Source organism: Penicillium longicatenatum (genome assembly GCF_028827895.1).
Source record: "Penicillium longicatenatum strain IBT 33135 chromosome Unknown contig_3_segment0_segment0, whole genome shotgun sequence".
NCBI classification, from domain to species: Eukaryota; Fungi; Ascomycota; class Eurotiomycetes; order Eurotiales; family Aspergillaceae; genus Penicillium; species Penicillium longicatenatum.
The window spans coordinates 1466412-1483312 of NW_026643121.1; the positions used below are offsets into that span (position 1 = coordinate 1466412).

A 16901-nucleotide genomic window follows, 5' to 3' on the forward strand; every position below is an offset into this window, starting at 1 on the left:
GTTCGTTGCATGTAGCTTTGGCGTTCGGTTGTGGTTTGGATTCAGGATAAATAGACACTGCATTATACTTGCTCACCTATGTGAGACATTAAATGATACTATCTATCGATGACTCCATGCCTCTCTGCCTCTGTTCACGATTATATCCCCCTACCATCACCATTCCCACCCCAATACCAGAAAGTCACGAAATTGTTCACACTCCTCGAACCTCACTAAAAGCCAGATTCAACTTCTCGTAGTCCCACTTCCCAGTAAACAATAAGAAGACCACGCTAACAACCGGCAAAATAAATACATCCAAAATCCCCAAAAAAACAAACCCACCCGTAACCCCAATGACATTCCCTCCATCACTTAGCCCAAACGCAATCGGATACAAAAACCAAACCGCATTCACAATACCAGACAAAATAAGATAATCCTTTCCAACTCCAACCCTAACCGCAGACTCATGACTCTCATTCAGCGTACTCATAGCCAAAATAATCCAAGCAAACGTCCCAAAAGCAAAGAATCCCCATTTATACACCGTAGTTGTATACGCAGCAGCAAGGTATGCCAGAACCCAAAACCACGCACAGAAGATATTGCTGCAGATCGTCGTCCAAGACACACCTGCTAGAAGACCGAGGGATAACACCAGGGCCGGGAACCCGATCACCCAGTTTATGTAGCGCGCGTAGAAAATTTGGCGGGTGATGCCATTGTCGAGGTTCTCGGCTTGGGAAATGGCGCTCCAGCCCAGGTCAGAAGCTTGGGCAAAGTAAGTAGTCGTTCCAGCTAGGAGGGCAAAGGCGAAGATATAGTGGAAGACTCTTTTGTTTGGGGGTGTGGTGAAGCAAGGGACTAGAGCAGCGAACTTTGGAAGATAAGTTTAGTTTGTGTTCATTTGAATGTGGAAGTGAGGTCGTACGAAGGCAATAGCGTAAATGGCTGTTACTGCCCATAACCAGTCGGACCCATTTTCGGATAGCGCTTCAGCTACTCCCGTTGGAGGGTTGACGCTTAGAGCATCGTTTGCTCGTGCTAGGATGCCCATTATAGCTTCGGTCACTGGCGTCGACGGGTGATTGTATATCAAAAAGATGCAACGAAGCTAATAAACAAGTTTCACTATTTGAATGCTGGAGACAATGTTGTGCTGTCGAGGAGGCTATGTCGATCCAAAGAGGGCCTTGACGTAGACGTCGATACAACGTAGGAAATCGATCCTTAATAACAGAAGACTTCAAGTTTCTCAATCTATGGTGATCGGGAATCGGAACCATCTCCCAATCCCGAAATCCATCGCGTCAACATTTTGCGGCTTCACTCTTAGCCGATGCAGACGTGATAGTAAACGTTTAGTTAATGCTTGATATAAAAAATGTAGATTAACTTTATTCCGGCGGAACAACGTTGATGATTTAAAGTTAAGGCAAATTTAGGTCGGTTGTAGTAGGCCGCCGCTTTAGTAAGGGTGGGCTCAGATTTGCCGAGTATATTTCAGTCTGGCTGAACACTCCTTTCTCACTTGACATATCAACGACATTCCTGGGCGCAAGAGTTATGTGCCTCGACCCGAATTATGGGGCTGGGGTCTCCTGGCTCGGGCCCGACCCCAATTCTGGTTTGAGTGGATACTAAATAAGGCGCCAAAAATGCGACGGATGCGGAGGTTGGAATGTTTCCTTCATGTCCAGTAGAGCCGTGGGGGTGCCAGACTATTAGGGGATGCACGTGATGTACACAAAGGGAACTCCAACTTGTCTCCAATTGTCTTGCAGGCTGCAACCTGCAGGGTGTGTTAACAGAGACCCGCAGAATATTTCCAGGTCAAATTGAAATGATTCATATCCTCGTGGGCTTCATGCACATGTGTGGCACACATATGGCAATTTATCTCTTCCGCGCGCTAGCCACACCGGTCAAGATTCAAGATTTGGAGGCTCGAATGACTACGAACGGACTAGTACACACTTGGTTGAGCGTGGCTAGAGGACTATTTAATAAGATTTGTGGAAATTTCTCCACTACAGTATTTAAGATAGAACCACGGAAACACGCGACAGGACTTGATGTTTGGTAATTGAGGGACAGGCTTTTTCTGAAACTTTGACATGCGATGATCTATTCTTTAAATGCTCTGTCTTAATAATTCATATGTCCATCTTGTAGCCCGAACCTGAAATTGATAAACATTGAATTTTGGATTTGAGAGTTGGATATCACAAACTCATGATTCCTAGTATACACTTTCTTCTATGAGAAGAGAATAAGGACGCCGCAGGTAATGGTCAAGATCGCCGACAAAGCTACAACCGTCAATGTCTGTTGTTTCAAATTCGTAAGATCAAGGACTCGACTTACCTGGAATTAAACGAAAAGCCTCGATATAGCTAGATTGAACGACGTTTTGCAGGACTTGAGGCAAATCTGTAATAGAGCCGTAGTTTTGGAGAAGTTTTTGAATGATCTATAGATCCTGTGAGTACACCAAAGTACAAGAATTGGACGTGAAACATACCTGAGTCTTTTCGGGTAAAGCGTCACTCAAATTGACGCCTAGCCGGAGGCCGAAGAGCTGTTGTAGGACTGTGGTGCTAGCGCTGGTTCCGACTATCTGGCCAACTTGCTGCACTAGGCAATAAATTGCGGTAGCATTGGCCATTTGGTCAGGACACCGTACGGCCAGCGCAACAAACTGCGCCGAGAGTAAGATTCCACCTCCTACAGTCCAGGGGAAGGAATAATAGATCTCGAATCCTTTGATGCCATTTGCCCAGCGAATGACCATAATAATAAGGGATATAGAACAAATTCCTACCCCAATGAGGGACTCCCTGCGATATCTTGCAGACCTGAAATCGTTAGTAAATGCTGAATGCTCGACTGTCTCGTAACTCACGTTCTCAGAACCTTTCCAGCTATCATAGAGCCAAGAATCAAACCGAGTCCTGTTGGCCATATTCGCAGGGCAATCTCTGTATTAGTGAGGTGGTCTATGTGGGCTAAGTAGGGTGGAAGATTATTCATAAACTGTGATTTATTAGCCATATCCAAGTCATCTCGGGGTGCGAGGCAGGAAATTCCACTCACTGTGCTGACATTTATGAAGAACAAAAACTGTCCCAGGAAAATGCCTCGTACGCTGGGTGCAGCAATAATGGAAGGAGGAATAATCGGTCTAGACGACATTTTTTCAATGACGATCAAGAGCACCAGAAAGATAGCCGAAGTGGCAAATAAAGCTGGTTTATTATCATCCAAGGCTGAATTCCCATCAGTGGTCCCCAGAACAAATGTGGTAGCTGAAATGGTGAATGCTCCAAGCCCCCAATAGTCAAAGTTCCATAAGCTCAGCTTAGACTCCTTATGATGATTCTTGGGAATTTTCGGAAGTTGGAAATATGCTAGGACCAAACAAAGCATTCCAATTGGCGATTGGCCGAGCAAAGCCCTAGAATTTCTCAAGTCAATGGAAGCTACTCTCAGAACCCAAAAATATTTGAGGATTACTTACCATCTCCAGCCGACCCTGTCAGTAATAACGCCCCCCAGTGGTCCTCCACACCCCTGGCCAAAGATGTCGGCAGCAATGATATAGCTTCGCACATAGGCGATCTCTGAGACGTCGAAAACCTCTGGTCATGGGTTTAGTTGAGTCTTCCTTCTCTCTCCAGTCGAACCAAAGGTGAATCATACCATTAACGAGTACAGAAAGTAAGTCCGTCATACCAGCACCTCCTATACCCGCCACAAATCGACCAAAAGCAAATGGCCATAATGTATCGACAGCGCCGCTAGAATTCGATGTCAGTACGAAGATAATGTAGAGTTCGTTCTAAAGCTTCGTTTAGACTCACGATATAGCACATCCCACCGAGAACAAAACATATGAGATTAAAAGAAAGTTCCGAGAGCCATATATATCACTCAGGAAACCATACTAAGATTGATGATTAGTGGGCGCTAACCTGGAAGAAATAGTCAAGCACGATACTTACCACGGGTAGCGCAACACAAAACCCAAGATTGTATGACACCAACAACAATGCCGCATTAGAAGGAGAATGTAGTGAAGATGCAATTTGGGTTTGTGTCGTTAGCAGAATAGATTTATCTGCACTGGCTAGGAAAACGCCTGAATGGAAAGTCAGCCGAGTAACCGCGTCAAAAGAACGAAGGGATTACGCACCAACCAGCCCAGCAAGAAGTTTTGAAATGCCAAGTGGCTTGGACTTCTGGGACTCTGCATCCTTCACCAAAGGAGTCCGCTCATCGGGCATGGTGACCTGCATGAATTCAAGTCTTTTGGGAGGAAGGAGTGAGGGTTTTGGTCAGAAGCTATGTCTCTGAAATAGGAACCAAGGAGAAAGTAAGCGACATTCAAGGATGGAGGATCTGGCTGCGACAATCAATAGTTCATGCCGAGTAGATCATTTGTGCGACACCCTTGCGTTTTTCTTAAAAGATTTTTCAGCTGAAGGGCCCACTGAGGCGTTCAAATGCAGCACACTATTCACAGCTGATCTGCGGTGAAGGCCGAATAAAAAGCAAAGAGGAGGTTCCGCAAAGCGTAATTGATCTGTTCGATATGCAAGGGATAGCCTTCCGTGGCCGCTTTGGACTGTACTTTCTCGATCGGATGTCTCCGTCCCGACGACGTTCCCAGCATTGGAAATGAGCCTAAAGTATGTTCATTTGCGTTGGGTTCAAAATGCCATTGCCTACCCTTGTCCGGGGGTTGGAATGATCGGGTGTTACGGAGTTCGACGGAGCATAGTTCATGGTTCATTACGTATCAATGTTCGGCCGATCCGTCGCGTATGCGCCGTGCAATTGGTCAACTTGGCGCGTGCTCACAGACACAACCTTGAGTCTGGGCAGAAAGTACAGAGTGCCGTTCGTCCTGTTTTCAGCCAATCCTATATCCCCGTACATGTATGACGCTGATATAGGAACAACTATAATCTTGGAAGAGGCAAATTAACCGAAGACAAACCTGGTCAGGCTTGCTCAGGTGATAAGTTCCACTTGGTACATAGGCCATGGGCATTACGGACAAGACGGGGTGTTTTGTTATTTGAATAAACAACTAGAAAGATTCGCCGCTGAGGCCCGGAAAGTTGAACATTAGTGATATTGTTTCGAAGGTCCCAAAGTATCGATCTGATTTCTGAAAACCGGTAGTTTGATCGGGGTGTAATCTGTAGTCTGTAGGTGTAGGCGTGACCAGCCTCTGATTCTTGACCGCCACCCCTGGCATGACGCCTCAAGCTGAACCATTCGCCTTGTCCTCCCCTCGCAACCATTTATCTATTTTCGCTTCCATCAAACCCTGGGTTATTATTACCTATCAATGGTCAGCAGATGAAGCTGGAGCTCAAGTGGTAAGTGACATTACTTACCAATTCTTCTGACTCGATGAGCGTGTCATGATCTGCATCTTCAACAATATCCCACTCAACCTTTTCTGGTCCAACCATTTCATCCCAGCCACCAGCATCAAAAGATTCACGCGGAACATGGAGCCAGTCTAGGTTGATCTTCCGGTCTGTCCCCGGTCCATATTTCTGCAATAGATCCTGGGCTTCGAGAACCGCGCCTATCATGCGATCATGGTCGCCGTGCCCAGCCCAGATAACAAATATCTGCGGTCGGCTTGCATCGTTCATATTGAAAGGACGGGGCACATATCTATTCTTCGCGTAATAAGCTGCGACTCGATGCTTCTTCCGAAACGCGGGAATCTCCACGTCAGGCTTGCCTTCACGACGAATCGGAGGGAATAAGCCCATCATTTCAAACAGCTCGACAGATGCCTCCGGGATATTGGGAGGTGGTCGCGCCAATGCCAAGTCAAGCATGATTATTCCCAAAACCTTCTTGCCTTGTTCGTGGAGCAGGTATGCCGTTTCATATGCTGTAGCTGTTCCCATTGACCAGCCGCATAGGATATAGGGCCCCTCGGGATCAATGCTGCGAATGGTTTTTGCGTAGATGGCGGCAGTATCCTCTACCGTCCAAGTGGATTCTGACTTGGTCATGAGGAATGGAGAGCCAAAGCTATAGACTGCACGGTCGTTGGCGAACTTGGGCAGCGTCTTGAACACGAAAGCATTTCCAGAGCCTGGAGGAGTACAGAAGAGGGATGGAACGCCTGCCCGAGGGGTTCCTTGAAGCAAGACTGCAGAGAATGTGTCTGTAGGTGCGTCCTCCATGATTGGTATGAAAGTAAGAAATTCTGCGGTGTCGGAAACAGAACTGATCTGCTGGCAGATTGCACCAACTGTTGCCTGGGTGAAGAATAGAGATGATGGCAGTGATACTCCTGTTTCCATCTGAACGCGCTTGAGTATTGCGATAGACGAGATTGAATCGACTCCTAGCTCAATCATCCGAACAGAGAGGTCTATCGGATTTCCCTTCTCTTTTTCGATGGCCGTGCACAATGATTCCATAACTTGAGGGCCTGAAATAGGTCCCTCGATACGGTGACCGTTTGAGCCTGTGGACACTTGCTGTTCCCAGTATGTCCTGACCAGCTCTTCCAATTTAGTCTTTTGAACTTTTCCTGCCATGGTCTTGGGGTATTCTTGACTTCCCAGAGCCTGTATCGATATCACATCTGCCGGAGCATAGAGAGCTCCCATCTGCGCCAAGACGGCGTCTTTGATGTTATTTGACGTAGACTCATCGACTTCCTGATTCACCACGACAATAGGAACTTCCCCGGCGATATTGTCAGGTGCGCGTACCACCTGGGGCTGAAGAACGTTGATATCGGGAATTTGGCCCAGAACCGCTTCAATAGCTGATGGTTCAATGTTCTCGCCTCCACGGATAATGGTATCTTTGTACCTGCCAATCAGGTAGAGACGGTTGTCGGTGCCAATGAAAGCTTTATCACCAGAGCGGAACCAACGACGGCCATCATCTCCATTATAAAAGTTATTATCAGCTCCTCCAACATATCCATCAATTAGACTTGGACCTGCGAAATGGATCTCGCCAGCATCTCCAGCCCCAACCGTCGCTTTGCTATCCTTGGCGTATATACGGACAGTCATGCCAGGAAGTGGCGTTCCAATGGAAACGTCTCTGCCTTTGACAATATCGCTGGCTTGGCTTACCACTCCAGAGGAGACAAGAATGCCCTCCGTCATACCGTATAGATTCTCTACCCCAGATGCACCGAGAGTGTCAAGGCAAATTTTAATGACCTCTTCGGTTGGAGGAGAACCTCCCATCACAATCCGCCGAAGAGAGCTCAGCTTCCCAGATACGAGTGGCATATTGCTCAAAGCATGCAGCATGGTTGGCACCAATCCAGCGTGGCTGACTTGTTCCTCCCGGATAGCCTTAATTACGGCCTCTGGAATGAACCTTGGACCCGGCAGCACAACTGTGGCTCCGTTCAGGAAGCCCGACATGATACAAAGCCAGCCAAACCCATGATTATTCGGCAACGTGAATAATACGCGATCCCCAGGCAGCATAGGAACACTGCTTTGGCGCCAGCACAAGGCAGCCGAGAACCCATACGCAGGAGGCATAACACAACCTTTCGGGAGAGATGTCGTTCCACTCGTGAAGAAGATCGACCGATCGGCAAGTCCTAAAACATGATCTCTGCATAGATTCTGCTGAACATTCGCCGGTTTCTCCATCAACTCCTTAAACGGTGTCCAGCCATCCATCTCTCCTTCTACCAATATTTTTGCACTGTTTATTCCAGTCGTGTATTCTTCAATCCGCGCACACATGTCAGGTGTTCCAGCAATGATGCCCATCAGATCTGAATTGCATCCTTTCATCGCAGTCTGTAACATATGCCGCATCTCTCTGGCGTTGGATAGACCTTTGGGATTGATAGGAACGTAGGCGCAGTCCATTTGGTAGGCAGCCCAGGTAGCAATAACGTATTCAGCGGTATTCGGCATGAAAATCACTAATGGATCACCTCTTTTCAGCCCTTGACTCTGCAAACCAGTGACGAGTCGCTGTACAGCGCGATCCAGGTCCCGGTAGGTCCATCGTAGATAGTCCGCCTCACGCTTGTCGCTGTCGCGGGGCACACTCGGGATTCCGTAAAGAGTAGGGGCTTGCTGGGTAGAGACGAGAGCCACAGCATCGGGGTACTTGGCGACATTCTGATAAAACACATCGTGGAGGGTCGCACCCGAATCTGGAAGGGGAGGTCCACGTAGTTCGCTGGGGGGCATCATGATGGATGATTGATTCACAGTTGATGGGAGTTCTCTTTCTTGAAACGTGCGACAAATTGAAACTAACGGTTGGTTACAATTGGGGCTGGAGCAACCAGGTTAAGTTTATTTTTGTAAATACATCCTGTACAATGCAAGTGACGAAGTACTACAGGTGCATATCTACAGTTGGCAACTGGGACCCGGGTACATGTGTGAAGGCATTGACTGATCACAACCTGCAACTATATCGATATCCCCGCACCTGGCGCATCCCGATTGTTTTGTCCCTGGGCGCTTGTACATGTGGGGCCAGATCGCCAAGGCAATACCCTGTAATATATTGTCCGATGTGACCGATCGGAAACCGCTAGGCTGCTCCCCGCCCCGAGCTGACCCGTGGGGGCTCTACGTAGTACAAAGGACCCACTTTCAGCTCATGATCTTGGCAAATGTAATAAATCTCCTCATCACTGCATAAGTGGTGATTGCCCCGGTAAGATTTGGATGAAGCCTGCATTTGACACCGTGGCTTGCATACGACTGATCACATTGCGTTTCCCTCGGCCCTCCTCGGGGCTCGTACAGTAGGAGGCAAATCTAGATCAACGTGAATCCCGAATGCATTTTCTCGAGAGTTCTAGCACGGGCAAAGTCGCGTTGAGACCAATATGGCGGTCAGTTTGGACCTTTGCTGCCGATCAATACCCAAGAATGTCCTTCCATGCGCTATGCTTGGAGAGACTGGTGTGTCATGGAGAAGACTCATGACGAAGTACTTATTTCTCATACACACTTCTCATTGACGTGGAACTTGAAAGCACGATTGACTTATCCTCAATATTATATCCCAGCTCACCATGTCTCAAACTATGACAGCCCCTCTTTCAAAGACCACCAGGATCGTGGGAGAGCGATCTTTGGACATCGCCGACCTTGAGATAATCAAATTGGAAAGACTTGCTGCAAAAGACCCAGCAGAGACGGCGAAACTTTTGAAGGCCGCCGAGACCGAGGGGTTTTTCTATCTCACTTTTGACGACGAACTCGCCGCGAAGATCTCAAGCTACCTTCAAATTTGTTACCAAGATAGCCATGAGTACTTCGCCAAGCCTGAGGAGGAGAAGATGAAGGCGTTCAGAGAGGATGTGGATCGCGGGTATGTCAGCTCCTACTGCCCAATCATGCAGACGTTAACACGGCGATAGTTACAAACGCAAAGGGATTGAATCATTCGAGGTAGGTCTTTCCATATAACAACGATGACACAGTGGCTAATTCCTGCCAGATCGCTCGAGACGAACACGCCAACATCACTTTACCAAGCCCCTTCGCAGAGCACACAAACGAAATCCTCGATCTTGCCAATATCTGCGACAACTTGGTTAACGCCTGCCTCCGCAGTCTCTCTGATAGCCTTGGTCTTGATCTGGAAGAGGCTCATCGCCCTAATGCCCCGAGCGATACAGGAATTAAGTTCGTCTCTGGTCCAACCCAGGCGAACCTTGCTGATGTACCCGACACCACCCACACGGATGGCGGTTCAATCACCTTGCTCTGGTGTGAGAAATGGGCCAGTCAAATGCAGACCCGAGAGACGAAAGAATGGCTATGGATTGATCCTAAACCCGACTGTGTTGTGGTCAACCTTGCAAATTATCTACAAAACCGGACCGGTGGTCGCCTGCACTCCCCAGTCCATCGCGTAACTCAGGTTACTGATGGTGTAGAGGACCGATACTTTGTGTCTTATTTCTTGAGACCGTCGCACCAGTTCTAGGGAAGATCCTTGGCGTCCATTATCTTGTGAACGAATCGGGTGTATCTAGCGGGAAACCCTTATTGATGCGGAACATCATTCTCATATACAACCCAATTGAAAATTATCGCCAGTATGGGTCTCTCACGACCCAGGATTCCCTATCTAGATAGTTTTCCAGGGGATCAGGAGATATCGCCCTCCGACAAAGCAGTTTTGGAGGACGCCTCTTCACTATCACATGTCCGTAATAGATTTACCGAATGCATTTTCCGACCGTACCAATTTGAGGCAGACATCTACAAATGATATGTGTCGGGTGTTTGTCAGACAAGCTGCATATTATTGGGGCTATTCAGGCTAATCAGTGTTGCACAGATCTTTTCGATGCAAGAATCCAAAGGGACGTACCTGTTTCCCGGCGACATTCGGCTCAGGACGCTCAATTGGTCGATAATAGGTAGACAATGCAGGTGTGAGCTGTCATTGCTCTTCAGTAATATACTATACTATTGGAACTTAAAAGATGTAGATCAAATTCACGCTTTCTAGTCGGTGTAGTTGTGGGATTACTCGGTTCTATACGAAGTATAAAGCACCACGTCCATCCAATCACGAGTCATACACAATTGGTGCCGCCAGGGCTGCACCTCAACCTGCAAGACCGGCGGCCAAGCAGCCCCGCCGTTGATTCCTCGATTCAACATATGATATATGTATGCGGGAGCTGCATCACGATGTAATACAGGTTACACCGTGATCTGCATTCATCACATCTGCAACTTAACCACACCGCCTATTGTCGCACGTGGATTCAATTTCAGCCAGCCACCCGGACACACCGAACTTGAAGCTGTGGACCTTTGAACTTGCAGGAATGACGAATTGGTGTAAAATGCAGAGTACCAGCTCCATCCGAGCAGATGTATCCGGACGGGGGTGTGGTGTCCCAAAAGTGGAGCCTACAAGCTGAGAAGCATGGAAAATCAAATCACTGCCTTACTCAATCCGATTTGACTTTTTCCTTCTTTTACTTGGAATCTTCCAGATGACCTAACAGATACGTGTATTTTTTTCAGTATTGTACCTGACCTGAGTAGATGTGCGCAGCCAAAACAAGAATAACAGCAAATCAATATATGCAGCGTGGTGCTTCAGCCTGTGCCACCGCTAGTATATTACCCGTATTCATGGAGACTTCCAGAGCAATCCGAACAAACTCAAACTACCCTTGTAAAAACTTCTCATACCAACAATGTCTCTGGAATTCGAGGTCATTGAGAGTCATCATGTCGCCTTCTCTGGTATCTTCATTCTCATCTGCACTTGCATCATTCCTTTCTTCTATTTAAAAGGTTTCAAAAGTCATCCGAAGCTTGAGAGATCCGATGCTCCGTTCGCGCAAGGGCGGAAACAGTTGAGACCGCCACGTACAGTCAAGGCAGATTCAGAATGGACATCGTCGAGGGAATTAGAATTCTACAAAGAGCTCTATTTCAAGCTTCAAAATCTGGAGGAGCACTCCGATACAATACCGATCGCACGACAAGCTTTACTAGCTCTACTTTCGCAGGCACTGGAGGATTACGTCAAAACACCCGACACCAACATACTGTCTATCAAAAGCTTTGACAAAGAGGAGCTTGCCCGCTTTCTCCAGAGCCATCAGGATGATGTCACAAGTCGATACCATCAGTATATCAGTCGTCGACAGTCGGGGGGTCCGCGTGAGCTTTTTCAAGATCACCAGGCGGCTGGAAATTGGCTGAGGGAAATTGCACCGCTAAAATTGGTAGACGGCGCCTGGCTAGGGCATTTAAACAAGATCACAATGCCTTTCTCGTTGAGACAAATAGTGAAGCAGACATGGCAAGTGTTTACAGAAGAGCTAGGGAATGGGAACCGTGACCAACATCATGTCAAGGTCTTCGAAGACCTTCTGGGGGAATTTGAACCAGACTTACCCTCACCAACAACAAAAGCTATCCTGCATCCTCGATACAAGCTAGGCAGTCTCAAATATTGGAGAGCAGCTGTGGCGCAACTACTAGTGGCTCTGTTCCCGCAAGAGTTTCTGCCTGAGATTCTCGGGTTTAATATGCATTTTGAAGCGCTGCAACTGGATACCATGCAAGCGTCGAAGGAATTACCCGAAGTGCGACTCAGCGCATATTATTTCCTGCTTCATATTTCGATTGACAATAGCCACTCGGGGCACGCTGCCATGGCCATGGAAAGTGCCGCAGACTATATTCAGCATGTTGCTGAGAGTGAGGGGCAGGTTGCTGCTGAGGTAGCGTGGAAAAGAATTCAGGCAGGGTATATTTTCAGCGAATGGCAAGCTCAACAAGGAAATCAACCAACAAATCTTATTGCACAGCTCAATGACGACTCTTGTGATCGATTGGAGTCCAAGGTTCTTGCGATATTCGGCTCGAAAATTCAGGCTGCTCACAGACTGCACTGTGGTAGCCGGGTGAGGATTGGAAAGCGCTCGCTGGCTGATTGGCTGGATCCCGAAGCGTTCTCGGCTGAGGAATGGCAGTTGGAGTTCCTTCGAAGTCTGAGCACGTGCAAACCATGGGTATATCCAGGTGACAGCAAAAAGAGCAAATTGATACAAGAGCTTCAATGGGGAGGCAAAATGTACGGCTCTTTTACAAAGAGCGAGCTCGAGACGCTTGAGCTCTGGATCAATACCCTTGGTTATGACCGAAACCCCTTTTACTACTCTTTCATCGAGCCAACAGCTCCCTCACTGAGCCAAACATCCAATGAACCACAGACCGACAAGACTGATAATTCTATCCTCGCCGTTGGTGAGACTGAAACAGCAAGCCTCCTCTTTAATGACCAGCTGGGGAAGGATGCACTCAATTTGCCCTTACTATTTCCGCTCTGGTTTACCCAGTGCTGCCTCTTGGAATCATTTTTGTATGCCCCAGGAAGGACGAGCGATAAGATCGGCTGCGCTGTGGTACGTTTCTTGCGGGCTCAGTCCGGCTTCGAAGCGGAGGACTTGATTGTGACAGGAGCAGACGAGCCTCGCGCAGCAGAGAATGGAGGTATCATTGAGTTTGGTCTGGAAATGATCCGACGAGCCTCCCTTCCCGCCCCTCAAGGCCTCCATGATCTCCTCTCCCGATGGCCGTCCGAGTTTGCCACGACAATGCTCAAATTAGCTTCCAGTCCCATTCAAAACTTCGGTGTGCTTTTGGGAATGTCCATGGCATTTCTTGAATTACAGGAGATGGTATCAGAATTTTCAAATTCCGGCTTGCTTTGTTCAAAGAGCAGTGAGCGCCTTGCATCGTTGGTTCGGAGGCAGTACCAGTGCTTGCAGATATGTCTTCAGGAGATCCCGGCCGGGGATGCCCGTCGTCTAGATTTCAACCGTGGGTATGGCATGGCGAAGGCGGAGATCCATAAATGCTCCGGGCAAACAATGTGAAAGATGGGTCAAATTTAAATTTATTTTCGGCTATTGTTTTAATGTTTCCTATTCTGTGACTATGTTTCTTCAAAGCGAAAAAGTTACAATTTCTGCATTGGCAGTGATCATGCTTTCATTTTGGATAGAAAACAGTTTAGAAAAGACCGCTGGATTAGTTGGACTCCATATCTGCCCATGATGAGGCTCTTGTGCCACAGTATCCAGTTGACTTGATATCAGACCTGAGCCTCGTTAGTTAATGAATGCAACTAAATAATTTCGTACATGAAATATGACGTCGACCCCTCCTAAGATTTCAGTGAAACAAGAAAGTTCTTGGTCGAGTATGCAAAGCTAGGAGCTTATGTAAGGCTCGATGATCGGTGCAACCTTGAAAGGCACTTATCAGTCGAGCAAAAGCGGCCAGGCGAATACTCAAATGGAGGAAGCCAAGAATCGTCAAATTCAAAACAGGTTACCGTGCATACACTAGCTGGTCTTTACTAGTTGACCTTCAAGGTTAGGGTTCCGGGCGACTGGTGTTAGTCAGCGAAACCTTTCTCCGAGACGTTTTACCGTGAACATGAGCATCAGCTACTATTACAAACTTTTTCACAAATTTTCTATATTGAAATAGATGATTAATTGACATTGCACTGAGTAATCAAAAGCCAAAAGCCATGAGTCCAAATGCGCTCCACTATAATCACACCTCTCAACTTTTTCCGAGTCCCATCCAACAACATCAAGCAATTCCAAATGTGAGATCGCAGAAGGGATAGCCGTTTCACCTCCTGTTGCTAATTAGCCTGGAGATTAGCCTTAAGTACCCATAATATCAAACAGACAGTTTAAGTTTTCTGAACCAATCTAGCTTCTGGACACGCGGGACAGTCATTTTCTGAATAATGGCTGACATTATGCAGGGGAGATGTGCGTAACATAGAATCTTTTTACAGCAAGTCAATTCCAATTCCTGGCAACTATTTTGAGATTTTCTCAAAGACCTAATAGCACTCTCCAAAATAGTAAAGTCTTTGACACTCGGTGTGTCATAATATTTCGTCATTTCCATATCAGTCAACTCCAGCATGGCTATTCAGCAACTCCGTTGTCTTGGATATACACGACTGTGGCATTAGATCCATATAACTCTGCTCAAGGTTATTGACGTTCTTGAGCTTCTGAGCGACGGTAACCAGCTCCTGTAAATATAACCCAAAAGCCTGGTTCTCCCCCACATTATCATACAGAAACTCCGCTACCAGGAACAACGGAAGCGGCATAAGCGGATGAACCTAGACAAAAAACCCACATAATCATTAGTATTTCCGCTATCAGTTAAAACAATATGAAAAAGATGACCCAGCCCACCTTCGAGAAATGAAAAGTAGGCAAAATTTGCGCAAGGCCGACAATAGCCTCAACAGCAGTCAACGCCCGGCTCTGATACTCCGTATAAGCTGCATTGTCTTCTATTCCGCCGGGTGCCCCTAGCGATTGCATTAGGCTTTTGCAGCAGTATACCACTGCTGAGTGACTTAGTATGTTGGCAAACCACAGCAGCGGATCGTAACCCTTATTTGGGGACGGGTAGAGCTGTGCTAGAATTTGGAGTCGAGCTTTGAGAAGCTTTTCAAGCCAGTGACATTGTTTTAGATCGCCAGATGCTGTGTGACCGTATACTTCGGATATTTTCAGCTGCTGACCTTGGAGGAGACTGCGGCCGCAGATGGTTAGTAGAATGAGACATTCGTTGAAAGGCGATTGCACTGTTATGCTAGGTTCTGTCATGACTTCGGATAGGAATCCGCCTAGAACGGGCTGACCGTTTTGGAATTCCTGGTCAGGGGATGGCAATCGGGTACATATCTGCGTTCCATGGGATTCAATTCATGTCTTCCCTGTGTGCAAGCACTGGAGTGAGAACTTACCACATGCTCATTTAGCGTGATAGGCCAGTCATTGCGTATGCTAAGAAGATGATCCAGAAAATAGGCCAACCAAAACACTCGCCTCTTCTCTTCCATCTCTATCGGATCATCAGTGGATTGTCTGATTGTCTTCGGGCTATCAATTTCGTGAAAGTGTTTGCCCTGCAGTATCCGAAATGCTTGACCAGCACTCATCCATGCTTGATGGTGCTGAGTCCGCATGGACTCACACATTGCAATAAGAACCCATGCTTGTACCAGCTCTGTCTCATGTCCATCAACATCACCAGTATCGAGCGTTTTCAAAGTCAATTTGGCCTCTTGGTAAAGAGGTTCGGTCAAATCTCTGAATTGTACCGACATAAGTGTGACTATGGTCCACATGACCTGCTGAAGACATTTGCAGCAGGCATTTTTGATAGGAGATGTGGCCCATGACAGGTACCTTCGCTGATGCAAAATTGGGATTGAAGCATGCACGCGATCAAAATAGAGCTGGTCCCTGGTGACAGCGTTAGCTATAACCTAGCGTAAATCTGTACTCAAGGGAATCTTTACAATTCCGATTGTATAGCGCTGGTAATGCTGAATGAAACAGAAGGAGCCAACGAAGCGGAAAGTAGCCTGAGATCAGGGAGATCATTTGGTAAGAGCATATCGGGCTCCGAAATGGACGCAACGGCCGCTGACATCCAGTCCTGAGCATCGGTCGTGATTATCGGATCTGAAATATCAACAGGCGGCGTGGGTAACTCGTCATCTCGGCTTTCTGTGCTATCATGATGCTGACTTTGTCCCTGTTGGACATCCAAGCGATTCTCCAACAAGTTCTCTAGGTATACAACTCGATCTTTCAGGGCTTTAATGTAGCCCTTTTTTGGACCGCGAGACCCGCGCTCGGTGGTTTCGCAGACTAACCCCGACTCATGACAGAGACTGCAACTTGGCTGCCGACCGTCGCACCGTAATTTGCGGCGTCGGCACTCGTCGCAGGCTACTCGGGCCCGAGGCCGTTTCGGTCCTGGAGTTGGCATCTCTCCTTCACCAGAGACCATTTTCAATTGAGGATATGTTGGAAATGAGGCGGCTATTGTAAAGGATGTTAAGAAGATGCATTTGAGGGGGCTTAGGTGAGCATCGCTGATAGGTCAGCACTTTCTTATAGCGGCACTGGGACTGAAGGATGCGACTGGGGGCCAAAATGATCATTCAAAGAAAGTTGGCTCATGGATGAAAACACATGATCAGTTCATGTCTATGAGCACTAAGTCAAGAGAAAGGTTGGGAAATTGAAGAATCAGATATGATCAAATTAACAAGAATCATCAAGGCCTGCTTGTTTGGTCGAAAAGAATACTCTCAGTATGTGCAAGTAGCCCACGCACATGAATTATGGGAATCAATCATGATAACCTTGGAATACTTCAATACAAACCCTCCATACACCCAACAATATTAACTAAAAAAAAAAAACAAAATCCAAAGAACCTCCTGGATAAACACCAGATGCAATTCGCAGGGAAAGAGTCCCCATACGTTGGAGACATGACCGTGTAATCATTGATCATTGATGAAAAAAACTC

The 16901-nt window shown here is 47.2% G+C and overlaps 7 protein-coding genes across 7 annotated transcripts; 2 read left to right on the forward strand and 5 right to left on the reverse strand.

Moving 5' to 3' along the window:
* Nucleotides 1–196: 196 nt before the first annotated feature.
* Nucleotides 197–1042, reverse strand: N7484_005898 (opsin family protein; the record flags this gene model as incomplete). Its single annotated transcript, XM_057116317.1, has 2 exons — nt 197–862; nt 917–1042. 2 exons carry the CDS (start codon nt 1040–1042, stop codon nt 197–199), a joined length of 792 nt encoding a protein of 263 aa, XP_056972200.1.
* Nucleotides 1043–2244: 1202 nt separating this feature from the next.
* Nucleotides 2245–4283, reverse strand: N7484_005899 (MFS general substrate transporter; the record flags this gene model as incomplete). The annotated part of the gene is made up of 9 exons (XM_057116318.1): nt 2245–2297; nt 2353–2458; nt 2510–2843; nt 2891–3021; nt 3082–3442; nt 3506–3626; nt 3688–3826; nt 3990–4126; nt 4181–4283. The coding sequence occupies 9 exons, from the start codon at nt 4281–4283 to the stop codon at nt 2245–2247; spliced, it is 1485 nt and encodes a 494-aa protein (XP_056972201.1).
* A 974-nt stretch (nt 4284–5257) lies between these two features.
* On the reverse strand, nt 5258–8213 carry N7484_005900 (NRPS-like protein biosynthetic cluster; the record flags this gene model as incomplete). The annotated part of the gene is made up of 2 exons (XM_057116319.1): nt 5258–5338; nt 5394–8213. The coding sequence occupies 2 exons, from the start codon at nt 8211–8213 to the stop codon at nt 5258–5260; spliced, it is 2901 nt and encodes a 966-aa protein (XP_056972202.1).
* An 839-nt stretch (nt 8214–9052) lies between these two features.
* N7484_005901 (uncharacterized protein) lies at nt 9053–9972 on the forward strand (the record flags this gene model as incomplete). Its single annotated transcript, XM_057116320.1, has 3 exons — nt 9053–9351; nt 9401–9431; nt 9481–9972. The coding sequence occupies 3 exons, from the start codon at nt 9053–9055 to the stop codon at nt 9970–9972; spliced, it is 822 nt and encodes a 273-aa protein (XP_056972203.1).
* Nucleotides 9973–11206: 1234 nt separating this feature from the next.
* Nucleotides 11207–13402, forward strand: N7484_005902 (iron-containing redox enzyme family protein; the record flags this gene model as incomplete). The annotated part of the gene is made up of 1 exon (XM_057116321.1): nt 11207–13402. One exon carries the CDS (start codon nt 11207–11209, stop codon nt 13400–13402), a length of 2196 nt encoding a protein of 731 aa, XP_056972204.1.
* Nucleotides 13403–14460: 1058 nt separating this feature from the next.
* N7484_005903 (fungal specific transcription factor domain-containing protein) lies at nt 14461–15681 on the reverse strand (the record flags this gene model as incomplete). The annotated part of the gene is made up of 3 exons (XM_057116322.1): nt 14461–14682; nt 14759–15226; nt 15319–15681. The coding sequence occupies 3 exons, from the start codon at nt 15679–15681 to the stop codon at nt 14461–14463; spliced, it is 1053 nt and encodes a 350-aa protein (XP_056972205.1).
* A 191-nt stretch (nt 15682–15872) lies between these two features.
* Nucleotides 15873–16373, reverse strand: N7484_005904 (Zn(II)2Cys6 transcription factor domain-containing protein; the record flags this gene model as incomplete). The annotated part of the gene is made up of 1 exon (XM_057116323.1): nt 15873–16373. One exon carries the CDS (start codon nt 16371–16373, stop codon nt 15873–15875), a length of 501 nt encoding a protein of 166 aa, XP_056972206.1.
* Between the last annotated feature and the right edge of the window lie 528 nt (nt 16374–16901).